Here is a 20,172-nt window from a genome sequence, read left to right on the forward strand (position 1 = left end):
TTTGAAGCCAAGTGTGAGGAGTTTTTGTTTCATGCGAAGGTTGATACGCAACCCCTGGAGGTTTTGAGAAGGTGAGTGACATGCCGAGAGCGTTTCTATAGAAAGATAATCCAGGCAGCGGAATGAAGAATAGACCAGAGTGGGGAGAGACAGGAGGATGGGAGATCAGAGAGGAGGCTGATGCAATAATCCAGTCGGGATATTATGAGAGCTTGTACCAACAAGCTCTGGTACCAGCTCTTGTACCAGCAAGCTCTATTTTTGTGTGCTGTAGGGATGGGAGATCAGCCACTTGGCTCTTGTGAGATCCAGGGTAAGTTACTTAACTTTTCTGGGCCTCAGAGTGGCCTCAGTGTGTGATGGAGCAGAGAACTGCATTGTATTTCCCGTTAACGACTGCATTACTGTTAAAGGATGGCAACCTACACTAGATGGCAATGTTGAAACAGCTTTGGGATTTTGGTGGCTCCATCTTTGCGCCGAAGGAAGCTGAACTACAGTTCCCAGCATACCAAGTTCCTTCTCGTGATTCCCCCCTGGTTCAAAGGTCAAAGACAAGATTGCCTGTCTGAGAGCTCTAGGTGGGTGTAATTTCTCTTCTCTAATCTTCCTGTCTACACGTGTATTTCAAAGGAAATTTAGAGATGACTTCGTCTTGTATTTCACTGCTTGCTTGTAGAAAATCGTGGGTGGCTGATGAGATTTGGGTGTGCTGTAGTTTTAGCTTCCTGGGCTCTAAGAGGCCCAGGGGTAAACAGCCTTTCCATTTTCTGCAGACCCCGTTGAACTTTTCTCCTCATGCATTGTGAAATGACAGTTTCTTATTTCTGGTACATGTTGGCTAGCCAATGGATAGACTTCCTTCTTTTTAAAGCTTTGCCATCTGCCAAAAGCTAGATAGAAAATTTGGCTTCAGGGTTAGAGAGGGGGTGAGGCTCGTGTCTGAATGTGGACTTGTGGCTGGAGTCCCTGAGATGGCCGTGCTCTACAGCTGGGGGTAGTGGGCTGGGCCAGCTCCCAAAATTCAGCCCCTAGCCCTCAAGCCCCCTGAGAAACTACCCCAGACAGGGGCTGGCCTGGGATAGGAGGTTCACACCAAGGCTGCTTCTTGTTCACTTGTTGGAGCCAGGGAGGAATAATAGTAATAATAATAATATTTTTTTTTTACAGTTCCCTCATCTGTAAAATGGGAATTCAATACCTTTTCTTCCCTTGAGAAGCAGCATGGCCTAGTGGCAAGAGCACGAGCGTGAGAATCAGATGTTGTGGGTTCTAATCCCGGCTCTGCCACTTGTCTGCTGTGTCCTTGGGCAAGTCACTTAACTTTTCTGTGCCTCAGTTACCTCATCTGTAAAATGGGGATTGAGACTGTGAGCACCATATGGGACAGGGACTACCTTTAACCGGATTGCCTTGTATCTACCCCAGTGCTTAGAACAGTTCTTAGCACATAGTGCTTTAAAAATACCATAATTATTATTATTATAATACTTAAGACTGTGAGGGACAGGGACTGTGCCTGGCCTGATTAACTTGAATTTTTCCCACCGCTTAGAACAGTGCTTGAGAAAACCTTCTCTCTGTGCTTCGATCTCATCTGTCTCATCGCCGACCCCTGTCCCACATCCTTCCTCTGGCCTAGAACGCCCTTCCTCCTCAAATCCACCAATCACTCTTCACCCCTTCAAACCCCCTACTGAAGGCTCACTTCTCCAAGAAACCTTCCCAGACTAAGCCCCCTTTTCCTCAGCTCTCCCTCCCTTCTGTATCACCTCGACTCTTTGCTCTTCCCCCCCTCCTCGTCCCACAGCACTTACATATATATAATTCTCTTTATTTATATTGATGCCTGTTTTCTTGTTTTGATGTCTGTCCTCCCTCCCCCATCCCGTAAACTGTAAGCCCATTGTGGGAAGGGATCATCTCTCTTTATTGCTGTATTGTACTTTCCAAGCACTTAGTACAGAGCTCTGCACACAGTAAGCACTCACTAAATACAATTGAATGAATGAATGAACATAGTAAGCACTTAAATATAATAATAGTTATATTATCGGGGTTGATACAATAAAACTAGAGCAGACACAGACCTTGCCCTATTCTGGGATCCCAGCCTTAAGGGAAGGGAGAACGGGAATTTAATGTCCATTTCCCAGATGAGGAAACTGAGGTTCAGAGAAGTGACTGGTCCGAGGTTATTCAGCAGGTAAGTGGCAGAGCCAGAATTAGAGGGCAGATTTCCTGACTGCCATGTCTCTGCTCTTTCCACTAGATCACACTGGTCAAGAAGGAAGTTGGAAGAGAGGAAATTGAGGCAGTGAGAATCAAAGGAAGCAGCGTGGCCTAGTGGAAAGAACACAGGACTAGGAGCCAGAAGACCTGCGTTCGAATCCTGTGCCCTCCCACCCCCAAACTGCTTACCTGCTGTGTGTTCTTGGGCAAGTCACTTAATCTGTGAGCCCCATGTGGGACAGAGACTGTGTCCAACCTAGTGCTTAAAACAGTGACACGTAGTAAGCAAACATGCCTTACTATGTCTTAAAACAGTGACACATAGTAAGCGTTTAACAAATGCTATAACCCCAACTTCTTTGGGCATCAGTTTCCTCATCTGTAAAATGGGGATGAAATACCTGTTCTCCCTCCCCCTTAGACTATGAGCCCTATTGGCATAGGGACTGTGTGTGATTGAATTGCTTTAGCATTTAGTTCAGTACTCGATTCATAGTACTGAACAATATTATCATTATTATCATCTAGTTTTCTCCCCCTTCGCTGTACTGAGATTGTGCTTTCCAAGGTTGTCACTGGCCTCCTTCTTGCCAAATCTAACGGTCTCTATTGGGCTGTAATTCTCTTTGACCTCTCAGCTATCTTTGACACTCTGGATCACTCACTCTTCCAAGAAATGTTGGTTAATCTTGAACCCAGCTCTATCCTAATTTTCCTCCTCTCTGGCCTCCCTTTTTCCATCATTCACTGGTTTCTACCTTTCATCCCCTAACAGTGAGTATCCTATGAAGGTGCTACCTCCTCTTTACAGATCCCTCCTAAATTTAATCATGCTATCCCAAACTCTTTTGCCTTTTGTTAGATTGTAAGCTCCTTGAGGGAAGGGATCATCTCTGTTTACTTTTGATTTATCCCCCAAAATCTTAGGACAGTTAGGAGCTCAATAAATAATTTTGTTAGATTGATCTGCAGTCTCGTATTTCCTCTTGCCTCCAGGATGTCTCCATTCGGATGACCGGCTGGCACCTTAAGCTTAATATGTCCATAACTAAACTTATCTTCTCTCCCAAATCCTCTCTTCCACCTAGTTTAGCCATCACAGTTGAAAAGTCTGCTTGGGAAAGTACAGTAAAATAGAGTTGGTCTACCTTAGCCCTCCCCACAAGGTGCTTACAGTCTATAGTTGATCCATCAATAGTATGTATTGAGTGCCTGTTGGGTGCAGAACACTCTACAAAACATATGGCAGAGTAAACTACAAGTAGTAGACGTGATTACCTCCTCAAAGAGCATCTGGTCGAGCAGGGGAGTTGGGCACTAAAATAAATTACAGCTAGGAGAAAATAAGAACATAAAAAGATATGGACTTATAAATGCGGTGGTTAGGAGTAAGGAAGTGCTGATGTGGCAATTGCCTGTGGTGGGGTTGAAGGGAGGGGAGATGAGAGATGAATTAGTGAAGGCCTCCTCAAGAGGACACTTGTAGTGAGTTCTCAACCAGTTCTACTGACTGATGGGGAGGATTTAGGTGGCAGAGGGAAGCTGACAGTCCTAATAATAATGGTATTCATTAAAAATGAACTATATGCCAGGCTCTGTACTAGGCACTGGTGGATACAAGCAAATCAGGTTGGACTCAGTCCTTGTCCGACATGGGGCTCACAGTCTCAATCCCCATTTACAGTTGAGGGAACTGAGGCACAGACGAATGAAGTGACTTGCCCAAGGTCACACAGCAGGCAAGTGGCGGAGCCTGGATTAGAACCCGTGACCTTCTGATTTCCAGACCCGTGCTCTATCCACTACTCTCCTTTCCCAGTATTTTTAAATGCTCCCACTGTCCGGACTTGATTGAATTTTTGGTTTTGGTCTTCCCCACCAAGATTGTCAGTCCCATGTGGGAGAGGGATGGGGATGGAGCTGGGATTGTTCATCATGTTTCACCGCAGCGCTTAGCTCAGCTTGGGCAGCATGCTTAATAAACACCCTGACTAATGAATGAGCCAGGCAGGGCCTCGAGTTGAGAGAAAGCTGATGCTAGTGCTCTCCCTCCTGGCCTCTGCTCTGGCCACCAGGCTGGTCCTGGGATCTGCAGGCCACGGCCCTGGATTAGGATGGATTGGCCAGTTCAGCTTTCTCCGACCACCTCCACTGACCCAGCTGTAGGTACTGTAGATTTCCACTTGCAGCTGTGGGAATGGGCATGGCCCCAATCCTCCCCAGCCTCTGGAGCCCAGCCTGGACCCCTCCTCACCCCCAGCAGCCCCACACTACCAATCCTAGGTTGGCACCCCTACCCCTGCCTCCCCGCATCTAGCTCCAGGTCTGCCAGGGCTCAGGGAGTGTCCCGTGGTGGTGGTGGAGATATGGAATTGGTGACTCTCTGCCTCTGCTGTCACATCCTCTGAGGGGTCGAGACCTTGGGAGAATCCAACCTGGACACTCCCTGAAATCAGCAACCTCTTGGGTGAGGGAGTCTATTCCTGCAGGGCTTGGAGGGGAGAGTTCTCTGCCTTCCCTGAGGAGCCTGTAATTAATAATAATGAAAAATGGCATTAGTTAGCCTTCCTATGTGCTATGCCAAGTACATACAGGATAATCAGGGCAGATACAGTCCCTGTCCAGTATAGTGGATAGAGTACAGGCCTGGGAGTTAGAAGGTCATGGGTTCTATTCCCAGCTCTGCCGCTTGTCTGGTGTGTGACCTTGGGCAAATCACTTTACTTCTCTGGTCCTCAGTTCCCTCCTCCATAAAATGGGGATTAACACTGTGAGCCCCACGTGGGACAGGAACTGGGTCCAACCTGATTTGCTCGTGTCCACCCCAGTGCTTAATACAGTGCCTGGCACTTAGTAAGCACTTAACAAATGCCATTATTATTATTATTCAGAGTCTATGGGGAGGGAGAGCAGGAAATTGGATGCCCATTTTCAGAGGAAGAAACTGAGGCCAAGAGAAGTGAAGTAACCTGCCCAAGGTTACACTGCAGGCAGGTGGCAGAGCCAGGGTGAGAAGTCTAATCTCCTGGCTCATAGGCTCTTTCCACCAGATCTGGCTACTTCTCAGTTCTGCTACAGTTTCAGCAGAGTTGAGAGGACTGAGGAGAAGACCTCCTCAGCATCTAGATAAGGCTTTAAAGGTTAAAGACAGTAAGGGGTGGGAAGTGAGGATATGAGTGGGAGGAAAGACAAGCAAGGGGCTGGCCTGACAGCCATTTAAAGGGGCTGGAGGGGGAGTAATAATGAGCCAGGGTGGAGTTTAGACCTAACACATGACAAATGCTGATTAAGAACAATGAGCCTGTGCCCCTTCTCCTTAGAGATCCAGGGAGGGCTGAACCCAGGTGGCTAGTCAGCAGGAGAAGCTGTACCCAACATTCCTCTCCTGAAAGAAACAGGTAAGGCTCAAGTCAAGTTCCCCACTCTCCTTTAGCCACCAAACCCTCTTCCTAGTCAAAAATTGGAAGAGAATGGGTAACTGCCAGGGGAATAGGGGATAGGATTTTTTAAATGGTTTTTTGTTGCTTTTTAAGCCTTTGTTTGTTTAACAGTTTGAGAAAACAGATGATGTTTAGTCAGTGACTGGTATTTATTAAGCACTTATTATGTGTTAAACAGTGAACTAAAGCTCTGAGGTAGAGAAGAGTGCTTGGCACATAGTAAACACTTAACAAATGCCATCATTATTATACTAGGTAATCAAATTGGACATAGCAGTGTAATCTAATGGATAGATCATGGACGTGGGAGTCAAAAGGACATGAGTTCTAATCCTGAACCTGTCACTTGTCTGCTGTGTGACCATGGGCAAATCGCTTCACTTCTCTGGGTATCAGTTTACCTTACCTGTAAAATGGGGATTAAGACTTCAGCCCCATGTGGGAGAGGGACTGTCTTCAATCCAATTTGCTTGTATCCACCCCAGCACTTAGTACAGTGCCTAGCTCACTGTAAGTGCTTAACAAATACGATCATCATGACACAGGGGCTCACAGTTTAAGTAGGAAGGAAAACAGGTATTAAATCCATATTTTACAGATGAGGAAACTGAGGCACAGAGAAGCCAAGGGATTTGCCCAAGGTCATACTGCAGGCAAGTGGCAGAGCTGGGATTACAGCCCAGGTCTCTGACTCCTAGACTCATAATACTACTTATTAAGCGCTTACTGTGTGCAGTAAGCACAAGAAAGAGGAAACTCAGGAGGGAATTAAACTCAACCCCTGAGCTTCGTAGGGCTCACTAGGCCATGCTACTCCCCTAAGACTTCTAGGAAGAACCTGGAGATTTGCCCTAAATGTGCAGAGAGGAGTTTGCAATGTATGTGAAAATCTTGGGACCATGAATTCGTGAAATAATAGGAATCCTGAGTTTGCTGTGTGGGCAGTGGAATTTCCAATTTATTAGCAAATCTTTGGACCACAAACTCTTGAAATAATAAGAAAACTGAAAACTCTGTGTTGGGTGGGAAAGGGAAGGAAGTGCAGGGATATGGGAAATTTCAATTTTCTTCATTTTTTTTTTACTGTGTTGCAGCTTGCATTATGGGTCGTCTTGATGGTAAAGTCATTGTGCTGACTGCAGCGGCTCAAGGGATTGGCCGGGCAGCTGCTTTGGTAAGTTTGATTGCTCTGTTTTTTTCTAATCCATCAGCCAATCAATGGTATTTAATGAGTGCTTACTATGCACACAGAACATTGTACTAAGTGCTAGAGAGGGAATGATCAAGTTTGTAGACCTGATTCCTGCCTTCAAGGAGTTTACAGTCCAGTGGAGGAGTTTACAGGTGTGAAGAATCCATATCTTCTCCACTGCAGCTACCCTTCCTGATTAACAATAATAATAATAATAATGTTGGTATTTGTTAAGCGCTTACTATGTGTAGTGCACTGTTCTAAGCACTGAGGTGGATACAGGGTAATCAGGTTGTCCCACGTGAGGCTCACACTCTTAATTCCCATTTTAAAGATGAGGTAACTGAGGCACCGAGAAGTGAAGTGACTTGCCCACAGTCACACAGATGACAAGTGGCAGATCTGGGTTTCGAACCCATGACCTCTGACTCCCATGCCCGTGCTCTTTCCACTGAGCCACGCTGATTACTTAGGCACTGGTTCCAATGAGTTTTCAGGAAAAGAAAAATAGACAATCATCAACCGATAATATTTATTGAGCTCTTACTAAGTGCTTGGGAGTGAAGAATAGGTTAATAGATGTGACCCCTGCCCTCAAGGAGCTAGCAGGGGAGACTCAAACTAACAGAAATTGCTGGTATGAGTAAGAAAGAAAGCTAGGTTAGTGCATGCTTAAGTAATAGTCCAAATAGTTCGTGTCCAAAACAGAACTTCTCGTCTTTCCACCCAAACCCTGTCCTGTCCCTGACTTTCCCATCACTGTAGACACCACCACCATCCTTACGCACAGACCCACAACTGTGGCATTATCCTCAACTCCTCTCTCTCTCTCTCGTTCAACCCACACATTCTACATCCCCAAATCACGTCCATTCTACCTTTTATATCATCGCTAAAATTCAACCTTTCCTCACCATCCAAACTGCTCCCATGTTAATCTAAGCACTTGTCCTATCCTGCCTTGATTACTGCATTGGCTTTCTTGCTGACCTCCCTGCCTCTTGTATCCCCCAACTCCAGTTTGTACTTCACTCTGCTGCCCAGATCATTTTTGTAGAAAAATACTCAGTCCATGATTCCCTACTCCTCAAGATCCTCCAGTGGTTGCCCATCCACCTCTGTTTCAAACCCTAACTCCTTACCTTTGGCTTTAAAATAAATAAGAATAAGAATAATGGTATTTGTTAAGCATTTATGTAGATTAGAGCTAAGTGCTGGGAACATGGAAGATAAAATCAGGTCCTTCATGGGGTTCTCTGAGTAGTCGGGAGAACAGGATTGAATCCCCATTTTGCAGATGAGGTAACTGGGGCACAGAGAATTTTAGTGATTTGGCCAAGATCACACAGCAGATGTGTGTATATGTGTGTTTAGAATTAGAACTCAGGTCCTCTGACTCTGAAGCCCATCTTCTTTCCACTAGACTACTGTGCTTCTCAAAATCACTTTGTCTTTCTTATCTTACCTCACTGATTTCCTACTACAGTGCCAACCTACTCACTGTACCTCGGTCTCATCTATCTCACTGCCAACCCTCACTCATTGCCTGCCTCTGGCCTGGAGCTCCCTACCACTGTGTATCTGACAGACCATCCTCACCTTCAAAGTCTCATATCCTCCAGATGGCCTTCCCTGACTAAGCCCTCATTTCCTCTTCTCCCACTCCCTTCTGTGTCACCCTTGCGCTTGAATTTGCACCCTTTATTAAACCCACCCTCGGGCTCCTGGCTCTTATATTCATATCCGTCTCCCCCTCTAGTCTGTAAGCTTCTTGTTGTCAGGGAAAATGACTCCCCCCTTCAACTCCAAGTGGAGTTGAAGCAGGGAGAGAATTCCAGGAAGGAGAGATAAGGCAGGTGTAAGAATTCAGAGGGGGAAGAGGTGAGAACAAGTCCCAGGGGAGTTATGTGAAGAGGATAAAATTATCAGATTGAAGGAGGCTGTAACGGGAGAAGGGAGAGAGCTGTGTTGGATTCTAGACTGTAAACTTGTGACAGGGATCATGTGTCCCAATTCTATTATATTGTACTCGCCCAAGCGGTTAGTACAGTGCTCAATTCAAACCATTAATTGATAGATTGTAGAATTGTTTGATGGTTCAATTATTATTTCTTTGTGTGGCAGGGATTCTATCTTTACTGTGTTCTTCCAAGTGCCTAGTACAGTGCCCTGCACATAGTAGATACTCCCAACTCCGCCACTTGTCTGCTGTGTGACTTTGGGCAAGTCACTGAACTTCTCTCTGCCTCAGTTACCTCATCTGTAAAATGGAGATTAAGGCTGTGAGCCCCACATGGGGCATCCTGATTACCTTGAATCTCTCCCAGCGCTCAGAACAGTGCTTGGCATATAGTAAGTGCTTAACAAATAGCATCATTATTATACTGAGGCAATACTACTGCTTGATGTGTGTTATCATTATTCTTAATAATGGTAATAATAAAATTAATCATGCCTACTCTCCCCCCGGAAAAGCGGCAAGGCCAAGTGGAAAGAGCACAGGCCTGGAAGTTGGAGGACCTAGGTTCTAATCCCGGCTCTGCCATTTGCTTGCTCTGTGACCTTGGGCAAGTCATTTAACTTCTCTTGGTCTCAGTTTCCTCATCTCTAAAATGGAGATTCAATACCCGTTCTCCCTCCTCTTTGGAATGTGAGCCTCACGTGACACAGGGCATGTGCCAGGCCTGATTATCTTGAATCTCTCCCAGCGCTCAGAACTTGGCTCGGAATAAGGATGTAATCAATACTACCATTAGAAAATAAATCCCATTGTCTGTAGCATATGGAGCATAACTGCCTGGCTCCTAGCCCTAAACATTCTGTACAGTTTGTCCTGATGGAGGATGGGACCGCAAGGGGCCAAAGGTCATTAGCACAATTTGTTTCCTCCCTGGACTTGGTCAGAAGACTGACATCACAATTGTCACATTGGTCCACTCAGAGAGAAAAAGGGCCAGGGACGATACTGGAGCAGCACGGTATAGTGGATAGAGCTCAGGCCTGGGAGTCAGAAGCTCATGGGCTTCTGGCTCTGTCACTTGTCTGCTGTACAGCCTTGGGCAAGTGACTTCACTTCTCTGTGTCTGTTACCTCATCTGTAAAATGGGAATTAAGACTGTAAATCCTAAACGGGTCAGGAACTGTGTCCAACCCGATTTGCTTGTATCCACCCCACTGCTTTGAACAGTGCCTGGCACATAGTAAACACTTAACAAATACCATAACTGTTATTATTTAATGCTGGCCCCACTCCCAGTTTGATGTAGCTCAAGGGAAGGTTCAAGACAGAAGGGAGAGAAGGCCCAAGAGGTTAATGCCTTGATTTGGTTGCTGATTCAGCTTCGCCTTAGGGAGTTGTCTTGTACTTTGGTCTCTTAGGCTTTTGCGAAAGAAGGTGCGAAGGTCATAGCCACTGATATCAATGAGGCCCAACTGCGAGAACTGGAGGACTGTCCAGGTAAACATTAATTGATCTTTACCCTGCCCAACTGGTCTGAAATCTGGGTGGCTGGAGTCGGCATAGGATCTTTAAAGTAGTAGAAATCCCATCAGTAAGGGGAAATCTGAAGACCTCACTTGGATGCAAAAAGAAGCAGGAAGTGATTGTCTGACCTTTCATCGTTCCACACGAGAGAACCAGATAGATCTGGCGCTAGCTAGGTTAGATCCACTTGCCTTCATGTGTAAATTAATAACCATCATACATGAATAGGGAAGCAGTGTAGCTTAGTGGAAAGAACACGGGCCTGGGAGTCAGAGGACCTAGTTCCAGTCCCAGCAAGGCCACTTGTCTACTGTGTGATCTTGGGCAGGTCACTTCTGTCAGCTTCGGTTTCCTCATATGTAAAAAGGGGAATAAATCCTAATCCCTTCTACTTAGATGTGAACCCCTTGTGGGAGAGGGACTTTGTCCAACCTGATTATCAGTAGTTCAGTACTTGACACATAGTAAACTCTTAACAAGTATCGTAATAATAATAATAATAATCAGTTGTATTTAGTGAGCCCTTTCTGTGTGCAGAGCACTGTACTAAAAGTTTGGGAGATTACAGTGCAACAGAGTTAGAAGATGCATTTCCTGCCCACCAGGAAGGAATTTACATCTAGAGAAGTAGAGTGTAATAATATCTGGGTGGATATTATTATGAATAATATCTGTTTCCATGGTTCCAACTTTTCCTGAGAGCTAGTCTTCTGCTTCTCAAGGGCTGTCAGCGTCAAAGAGCCACAACTCTAATCAAGAGATGGGAGGCAGGTAGGAAGGCTAATATGACCCACAGCATCAGGAAGTTTGGATAATAGCTCTAGACTGTGAGCTCGTGTGGGCAGGGAATGTGTTAGATGTTATACTGAACTCTCCCAAGTGCTTCGTACAGTGCGTTGCACAGAGTAAGTGCTCAGTAAACATGATTATTAATAATACAAAAGATGTTCATACCAGCACCTGACATAATAAACTGTGAGCCTTATGTGGGACAGAGGACAATCTCAGAGTCCAATCAGCACATATATTAGCATCATGGTCTAGTGGCAACTGCATGGGCTTGGGAGTCAGAGGTCATGGATTCTAATCCCGGGTTTGCCACTTATCTGCTATGTGACCTCGGGCAAGTCACTTAACTTCTCTGTGCCTCAGTTACCTCATCTGTAAAATGGGGATTGAGACTGTGAACTCCACGTGGGACAATCTGATTACCTTGTATTTACCCCAGCGCTTAGAACAGTGCTTGGCACATAGTAAGCGCTTAACAAATACCATTATTATTATTATTATTATCTACCCCAGCACCTAGCTCAGTGCATGGCCTAGGATGAACGAATACCACAATTACTGAACATTCAATAAAGTTCCACTGTCTCTTATCTGGTGAGTGGAATAACTTGAATATTGGTGATCACAAGCTGATGCTTAACACCCTCACTGAGCAGAGTGTACTGTTACTATTTGCCTCTAATTCCTTGTTATCCTTGAATATTTTTAGTGTTTCAGCACTACTGATCACATTTACGTTTACATCTCTCATTGACAACCATCTTGCCAGCTATTGGTTCTGCTGCGATGGAACTGTCTAGTCTTTACAAAGTTTGGTGAAAAAAAATGTGGACTCAGATGTTTTTGTCTTGACTTGCAAGGTAGTATGTTTGAATACCCATAAAGATCTCTGAAATTTCAGTGGGGCTGGCATGACTGACTCTCCCTGAAAGCTCACTTGAAGTGTCATTTTATTTTTTCCTTTTCACAAATTAGAATACAATTTCCCTTGAAAATTAGGACAAAAAGTTTCAACCTGCAATTTTTTTCCCCACCTGTTCTCCCATGGACACTGGTGGTGAAATGAAAGAAAACAGCATTCTATCCCTTTTGCTCTAGCTGAGTGACAAAGAGGCTATTTGCCAAGCTGTACACGAGTTCATCTTAACTGTTTGGAAAGAATCAGTAGAAGACTCTTAAATCTACAGAACCATAACCTTCAACCACCAAACCACAGGGCTATTTCTACAACATCATTTCCGCTCCAAAATAACTGTACCCTTCCACCAAGGGAAGGGCCTTTAAAACGTCTCCTTGGATTGTGATTCATTCATTCAATAGTATTTATTGAGCGCTTACTATGTGCAGAGCACTTGTACTAAGCGCTTGGAATGTACAGTTCGGCAACAGATAGAGACAATCCCTGCCCAATGATGGGTTCACAGTCTAATTGGGGGAGACAGACCGACAAAAACAAGACAACATAATCACGATAAATATAATCAAGGGGATGTACACCTCCTTAAAATAAGTAGGGTAATAAAAATATATACAAATGAGCACAGTGCTGAGGGGAGGGGAAGGGAGAGGGGGAGGAGCAGAGGGAAAGGGGTCTTAGCTGAGGGGAAGTGAAGGGGAAAGGGGGAGAGAGCAGAGGGGGAGCAGAGAGGGAGCAGAGAGAGCAGAGGGAAAAGGGGTAGCTCAGTCTGGGAAGGCCTCTTGGAGGAGGTGAGCTCTCAGTAGGGCTTTGAAGAGGAGACGAGAGTTAGTTTGGCGGGGAGGGAGGGCATTCCAGGACAGCGGTAGGACGTGGGCCAGAGGTTAACTGTAGGATAGGCATGAACGGGGGACGGTGAGGTGGTGAGCCCCAGAGGAGCGGATCGTGCAGGCTGGGCAGGAGAAAGAGAAAAGGGAGGTGAGGTAGGAAGGGGCAAGGTGATGGAGAGCCTTGAAGCCAAGAGTGAGGAGTTTTTGTTTCATGTGGAGGTTGATAGGCAACCACTGGAGGTTTTTAAGAAGGGGAGTGACATGCCCAGAGCATTTCTTCAGGAAGATGATCCAGGCAGCGGAATGAAGAATAGCCTGGTTTGAATGGCTGAATGATTGAATGGCTCCACCCAACCTCATTCATTCACCAACTTGGGTACACGTTTGATCTCATTATCTGTAGTCACCTGCACCTCTCTAGACTGTAAGCCCCTTGTGGGCAGGGAATGTGTATGTTTATTGTTACATTGTATTCTCCCAAATGCTTTACAATGCTCTACACACAGTAAGCCCTCCTTAATATGACTGAATGAAAGAACCATCTTTCTTCTCACCAACTCTTAAATTCCTGTATCAGACCACAGCCTCTTCACCTGCCTTCTCTCCCACACACCCCCTCCCTACAAATTTGTCCTGTTCCCCTACAGAGACCTCTGATCTTTTGACAGTCAATCAGACCATTAGTGGTATTTATTGAGTTCATACTGCGTGCCAAATAACTCAACTTAGCATATTTTGGACACATAATCAGGAGGACTGATTCTCTAGAGAAGATAATAACGCTAGGAAAAATCCAGGGAAAACGTGGGATAGGCAAACCGGCAGCTAGATGAATAGAGACCGTAACAACGATAACAGAAGAACCGTTAGAAAGGTTGCGGATTATGGCAGAGGACAGGATGTTCTGGAGAAAGTGTATCCATGAAGTCACTATGAATCGGAAGTGACTCGACGGCACTTAATACTGTGTGCAGAGCACTGTAGAAAGTAGTTGGGACAGTACAATGCCCTCTCCAATTTTCGAAAATCATAATGCCTCATTTGGTCTCCATACCCAAACTACTTTCTCCTGTCACACAATTGGACACCCTCAACACTCAAACCCCACCTCCCCTATCCTTCCATCAGTCTTATGTCACTAACTTGCAGCCCTGGATCACCACCACCCCTGCTCCTGTGCATGAGTTGTGTAGTGCTGCTGGTGGAAATTCAGACACCTGGCTGACCTCGTTCATCTTTAATTCATCCTCTTGTGCTTTAACTCTGTACTCTCTTCCACCCAGCAACATTATTTCTCCATCTTTATTGACTCCCATGCCAATTACATGCAACAGCTCTTTCAAAGGCTTAACTCCCTCCTCAAACCCTTGTCCCCCCACCCCTCCTGATCTTTCCTCTAATAACCAGGCTCCTACTTTAACTGATTAAAATTGAAACCAGCAGGCTTTTTCTGACACTGTTCTCTTCTGGTTCTCCTCCAATTGCTCTAGCCGCTCATTCTCAGTCTTTTTTACAGCCTCTCCTCTGCCTCCCACCCCCTAACTGTGGGTGTCCCTCACGTTTCAGTTCTGGGTCCCTTCTATTGTCTATCTATACTCCCTTGGAGAACTCATTCATTCCCATGGCTTCGGCTACTACTTCTATGCAGATGATTCCTAAATCTACATCTCCAGCCCTGATCTCTCTTTCTCTCTGCAGTCTCACATTTCCTCTTGCCTTCAAGACATCTCTACTTGGATGTCCTGGTGTCACCTCAAGCTTAACATGTCCAAAACCGATCTCCATATCTTTCCATCCAAACCTTGTGCTCCCCATGACTTTCCAATTACTGTAGAAAGCACCACCATCCTCCCTGTCTCAGAAGCCTGTAACCTTGGCATTATCTTTGACTCGTCTTTCTCATTCAACCCACATAATTAATCTGTCACTAAATCCTGTCAGTTCAACCTTCCTAACGTTGCTAAAATCGGCTCTTTCCTCTCTGTCCAAAGTGCTAGCAGTTATCCAGTCAGGCTATGATTAGATCTCCCTGCCTCCTACCTCTACCCACTCCAATTCATACTTCACTCTGCTATCCAGATCATTTTTCTACAAAAACATTCAGTTCACATTTTCCCACTCCTCAAGAACCTCCAGTGGTTGCCCATCTGTTCCATCAAACAGAAGCTTCTTACTACTGGCTTGAAGGACTCAATCACCTTACCACTTCCTATCGTACCTTGCTGTTCCACTATGACCCAGCCCACACGCTTCACTTCTCTAATGTACCTTAATCTCGTCTATCTCGCCGCCAACCTCTCACCCACATCCCGCCTCTGGCCTGGAATGTCCTCCCTCCTCACATACGACAGACAATTACTCTACCTGCCTTGAAAGCCTCCTCCAAGAGCCCTTCCCTGACTAAGCCCTCATTTCCTTTTCTCCCACTCCCTTCTGCATCACCCTGAATTCCTCTCTTTATTCACCAACCCCTCAGCCCCATAGCACTTATGTATATATCTTTAATTTATTTATGTTAGTGTCTGTCTCCCCATCTAGACTGTAAACTCATGGTCAGGGAATGTGTCTGTTACAGTATAACACTATACTTTCCAAGTGCTTAGTATAGTGCTCTGCCTTCAGTAAGCATTCAGTAAATACTATTGATTTATTGTTCTGGGTTTTAATTCCAAGTCTGCCAGTTGCCTGCTTTGTGACCTTGAGCAAGTCACCTAGTCTCCTGTGCCTAAGTTTCCTCATCTGCAAGTGAGAATTCAATACCTGTTCTCCTTCCTACTTAGACTGTGAGCTCCCCGTGGGACAGTGACTATGTCCAACATGATTAACTTGTAACTCAGAACATAGAAAGGAGCTTAACACATGCACTTAACAAATACCATTATTATTGCTATTATTATTATTATTATTAATAACCAACTGACTAGAGGGATGCAAGGCTTTATGTCTGGAGCAAATTTTAATTTCCATTTCCCTTGTCTCTGCAAAACAAACAAAAGACGTCATAACTCTAAGTCCTGAATCAATCAGTCCTCTTGAAATGTCCCAGGCTTTCACTGGGGAATAATGTGGTATTTCTTGTCAACATGGAAAGATAATTTTCACTCTAACTTTTGAAGAAAGCACTTAGACAAACAAAGTCACGAAGAATGATTCTTCTGGCAGAGAGAGTCAAGCAACTGTTCAAATATCTACACAAGTTTTCCCTCAGCTCATGAAATCCAGAGGAAATGTGTTTCAAAGGCACCTCCCTCTTCAAAGAGACAGGCGAGAAATTTAAATGTAAAACACTCTCCTCTTCACTAGACTAGCAGTTGAACTACATTGTTCATACAACTGCAATGTGACTTTAGATTGCAATATGACTAACAGACTTGGTCTTTGCCACATGTCAGATATAGGAGAAATGCCAAAAACAACCTCAAAACCTATATTTTTCCCTGGAATCCCCCAACACCTCAAACCCAAACCATACATATGTCAATTAAAAGCTGGATTTGTATGATAATAATTGAGGTATTTGTTAAGCATTTACTATGTGCCAAGCAGTGCACTAAGCACTGGGATAGATACAAGATAATCAGGGCTCACAGTCTAAGTAGGAGGGAGAACAAGTATTGAATCCCCATTTTACAGATGAGGAAACTGAAGCACAGAGAATAATAATAATATCTGTTAAGTACTTGCTATGTTCCAGGCACTGTACTAAGCACTGTGGCAGATACAAACAAATTGGGTTGGACATAGTCCCTATCCCCATTTTACACATGAGGTAACTGAGTCACAGAAAAGTCAAGAGACTTACCTGAGGTCACACAGCAGGAGTGTGACAGACCTGGGATCAGAACACAGATCCTCTGACTCCAAGGCCTCGGCTCTTTATACTAGCTTGGCCATGCTCCAGAGCACTTTGACCTCAGTTGACTCAATTTCAACCTCACAATCCCCATTTTACCGATGAAAATGTTGGGACTCAGAGGTTGTAACATGCCCAAGATCAAATAGCAGGCTAATGGCAGAGCCAGGACTAGACCCCAGGGCTCCTGACTTCCAGAGCTGTGCACTTTCCACTGGATCCCACTGCCTTCATGTTGCCCTAGTTGACCAACCAGTAGAGAATTAAATTGGCAAGGCAAAAATGGCATTTGGGAAATTGGCACTATGGCAGCAAAACGATATATGCCTCCAGCCCAAATTCAAGATCTTCAGCATGGATGTCCTCTCCAACCTTCTCTCTGGCTGTGAGACATCTCTTCCAGCCTCTAGAGCAGTTTCATCATCATCTTCCTTGTGTCACTCCTAACATCAAATAGCATGTCAATACTTGATTCATCCCAACTCTGCTCAAAGGGATCTGAGTGGAGATACGCACCCACTGGCTGCTTTTAATTCTGAAGTGGAGTGATCACACCCAGGTAGTAAGGAGAAATAACTTAAAGATAACCCTTACCCATTGTGATTTGGGGCATGGGTCTTTGGATGGAAACAGCACTGAAGAGACCAATAATGATCAAAATGACATGCTTTAAGCACTCACTATGTGCCAAGTGTAAGCAGATTGGACCCAGTCCCTGTCTCTCATGGGGCTCTTAGTCTAAGGGGGAAGAACAATTATTCCCATTTTTACAGATGAGGAAACTGAGACCTTGAGAAGTTAAAGGATTTACCCAAGGGAACATAGCTGGTAGGTGGCAAAGCCAAGATTAGAACCCAGGTCCCCCCACCTCCTTCCTCCAGTATCTCTCTCTCCCTCTCACTTCCCTGTCCATATTTCTTTGAGGAGTTTTCTACCTGTAGTTGGGGAGATTAGCAGCCAAGAGACCATTTGACTAATCAAAGTCCTCACACTAAGCCCTCAGTGGGCAGTGTTAACGGGCCATGGCTGTGACTCCTCTACAGCCCAAATCAGGTCTTTTCGGTCACTCCTGCATGTCACCCTCAGCGGAATCATCTTTCAACTTGTACGACAGTTGCAAAAAGTGTTTCCTTTTCCTCCTATATTACTGTCAGAATTTGCCACCCTAATCTGCCCTATTTGGCTTTGTGAACAAAAAGTAATGTCTTTCCAGGCAATGTGCTGAGCTCCTCTTGATGATTGGACCCCATGTTGCCAGAGAGTCACAATATGAGTGTTTAGGGTGGGTAATAATTATTGATAATGTGCTATATGCCAAGCCCAGTACTAAGCCTACTAAGAAGCAGCGTGGCCTAGTGGAAAGAGCACAGGCCTGGGAGTCTGAGGTCATGGGTTCTAATCTTGGCTCTGCCACATGTCGTTCTCTACCTTGAGCAAGTCACTTAATTTCTCTGGGCTTCAGTTACCTCATCTGTAAAATGAGGATCAAGATTGTAAGCCCCAAGAGGGACATGGACTGTAACCCTGATTATTTTGTATCTACTTTAGTGCTTAGAACAGTGCTTGGCACATAGTAAGCACTTAAATACCATAATTATTATTATATTATTTTATTATAATAAAATAAGAAGCATTAGGATCAATACAAAGTAATCGGATTGGACATAGTCTGTGGCCCAAGGGGTGCTCACAATTTAAGAGGGAGGGAAAACAGGTATTTTATGTCCATTTTATTCATTCATTCGATTATATTTATTGAGTGGTTACTGTGTGCAGAGCACTATACTAAATTACAAAAGAGGAAACTGAGGCACCAAGAAATGAAGTGATTTGCCTAAGATCACACAGCAGGCAAGTGGCAGAGCCAATATTAGAACCCAGGTCTCCTGATTCCCAATCCAGTGCTCCTTCTACTAGTGTTTTTCTCTCCACTGAGACGGCATAATCTAGCCTTTTCAATCAATCAGTCAATCATTGGTTTGTACAATTACTGAACTTATAGGAGAGTCCGATAGAGTAGAATTGGTACGCCCGATACCTTGCCCTCAAAGAGCATACATCTCCCGCTGCAGCCTCAGTTAGGCAGGTGCTCATAGCCTCATCAATCTTTCCTTAAATAGTTCAGAGAAGAGATGCTCTAGAAAGGCACACCAGTGAGGGAGAGAGCAGTTTTCTAGCCCTTCTTTAAGACAGGTAGAGTCAGGATTAGCACCCAAAGGCCCAAGAGGCTGTATTAGATAAGAATTGATCTTTTCCCACCTGAATCCCAGCCAAATTACCAACCTTCAAAGCTTGAGAGTTTTGATGACAAGGTGAGGTCATTTGATGGCAAGGAGATGCAGCAGGGTGTAATGGATCGTGCTTGGGCCTGGGAGTCAGAAGGTCATGGATTCTAATCCTGGCTCTGCCACTTGTCTGCTGTGTGACCTTGGGCAAGTCACTTTACTTCTCTGTGCCTCCGTTATGTTATCTGTAAAATGGGAGTTGAGGCTGTGAGCCCCACGTGGGACAGGGACTGTGTCCACACAATTTGCTTGTCCACCCCAGCTCTTAATTCAGTGCCTGGCACATAGTAAGCACTTAACAAATACCACAATTATTATTATTATTTTTATTAAGAAGTCCCTTATCCATTTTACAGGAATTCAAACTCGGATACTGGATGTGACCAAGAAGGAGCAGATTGAAGAGTTCTCCAAGGAAGTTGAAAGACTTGATGTCCTCTTCAATGTTGCTGGGTATTTCAGTCATATTTACCATTCCCATTTTTCCTGGGGGTTCTTGCTATTTTTTCTGGTTTTTTTGTTGTGTGGGTGAGTTGGTTTCACATTAAGCCCTCCTGGATATGCAGCCAGCGTGGCTCAGTGGAAAGAGCCTGGGCTTGGGAGTCCGAGGTCATGGGTTCAAATTCCGGCTCTGCCACTTGTCAGCTGTGTGACTGTGGGCAAGTCACTTCACTTCTCGGTGCCTCAGTGACCTCAGCTGTAAAATGGGGATGAAGACTGTGAGTCCCACGTGGGACAACCTGATTCCCCTGTATCTCCCCCAGCCCTTAGAACAGTGCTCTGCACATAGTAAGCACTTAAGAAATACCAACAGTATATGCACAGTAATCAGGGTGTCTGGAGTTAGTGCTGAATACTAATATATAAGCAGTATTTACTACTGAGATAACCATGCTGAATAACACAGTCCCAGGCCCAGGCCCTGAAAGAAATTAGACTGTGAGACCGTTAGTACAATTTGAAAATAAGAAGCCTGTCTGAGCTGGCTATTTTTAGTCTGTTCCTGTCCAGAGGACTACAGGGGAAAAAGAAGTGCCTGGGACCCATCCCGTAGTCAGCCAGAAGCCTCTACAGAATGTAGACTGCCGGGAAGCCTATGGTGGCTGCTGGACTTCAAGCAGCGAAGAGCCTGAAGCTCTATTCCTCTAGCC

At 45.0% G+C, this 20,172-nt stretch overlaps 1 protein-coding gene across 2 annotated transcripts in view; it reads left to right on the top strand.

Annotated features, from left to right (window-relative positions):
- The first annotated feature begins 487 nt into the window (after nucleotides 1-487).
- Nucleotides 488-20,172, top strand: part of BDH2 (3-hydroxybutyrate dehydrogenase 2) — a 48,046-nt gene continuing 28,361 nt past the window's right edge. Inside the window, exons 1-5 of one of the 2 annotated variants that reach the window (XM_029077078.2) lie at nucleotides 488-581; nucleotides 5,553-5,630; nucleotides 6,767-6,846; nucleotides 10,243-10,321; nucleotides 19,378-19,474. In XM_029077078.2, coding sequence (XP_028932911.1) covers nucleotides 6,775-6,846; nucleotides 10,243-10,321; nucleotides 19,378-19,474 — 248 coding nt within the window. In that variant the 5' untranslated portion in view covers nucleotides 488-581; nucleotides 5,553-5,630; nucleotides 6,767-6,774. The remainder of the gene's footprint in view (nucleotides 582-5,552; nucleotides 5,631-6,766; nucleotides 6,847-10,242; nucleotides 10,322-19,377; nucleotides 19,475-20,172) is intronic. The other variant, XM_029077079.2, reaches the window with a different exon arrangement.

Source organism: Ornithorhynchus anatinus, chromosome 12 (assembly GCF_004115215.2).
Source record: "Ornithorhynchus anatinus isolate Pmale09 chromosome 12, mOrnAna1.pri.v4, whole genome shotgun sequence".
Lineage (NCBI taxonomy): Eukaryota > Metazoa > Chordata > Mammalia > Monotremata > Ornithorhynchidae > Ornithorhynchus > Ornithorhynchus anatinus.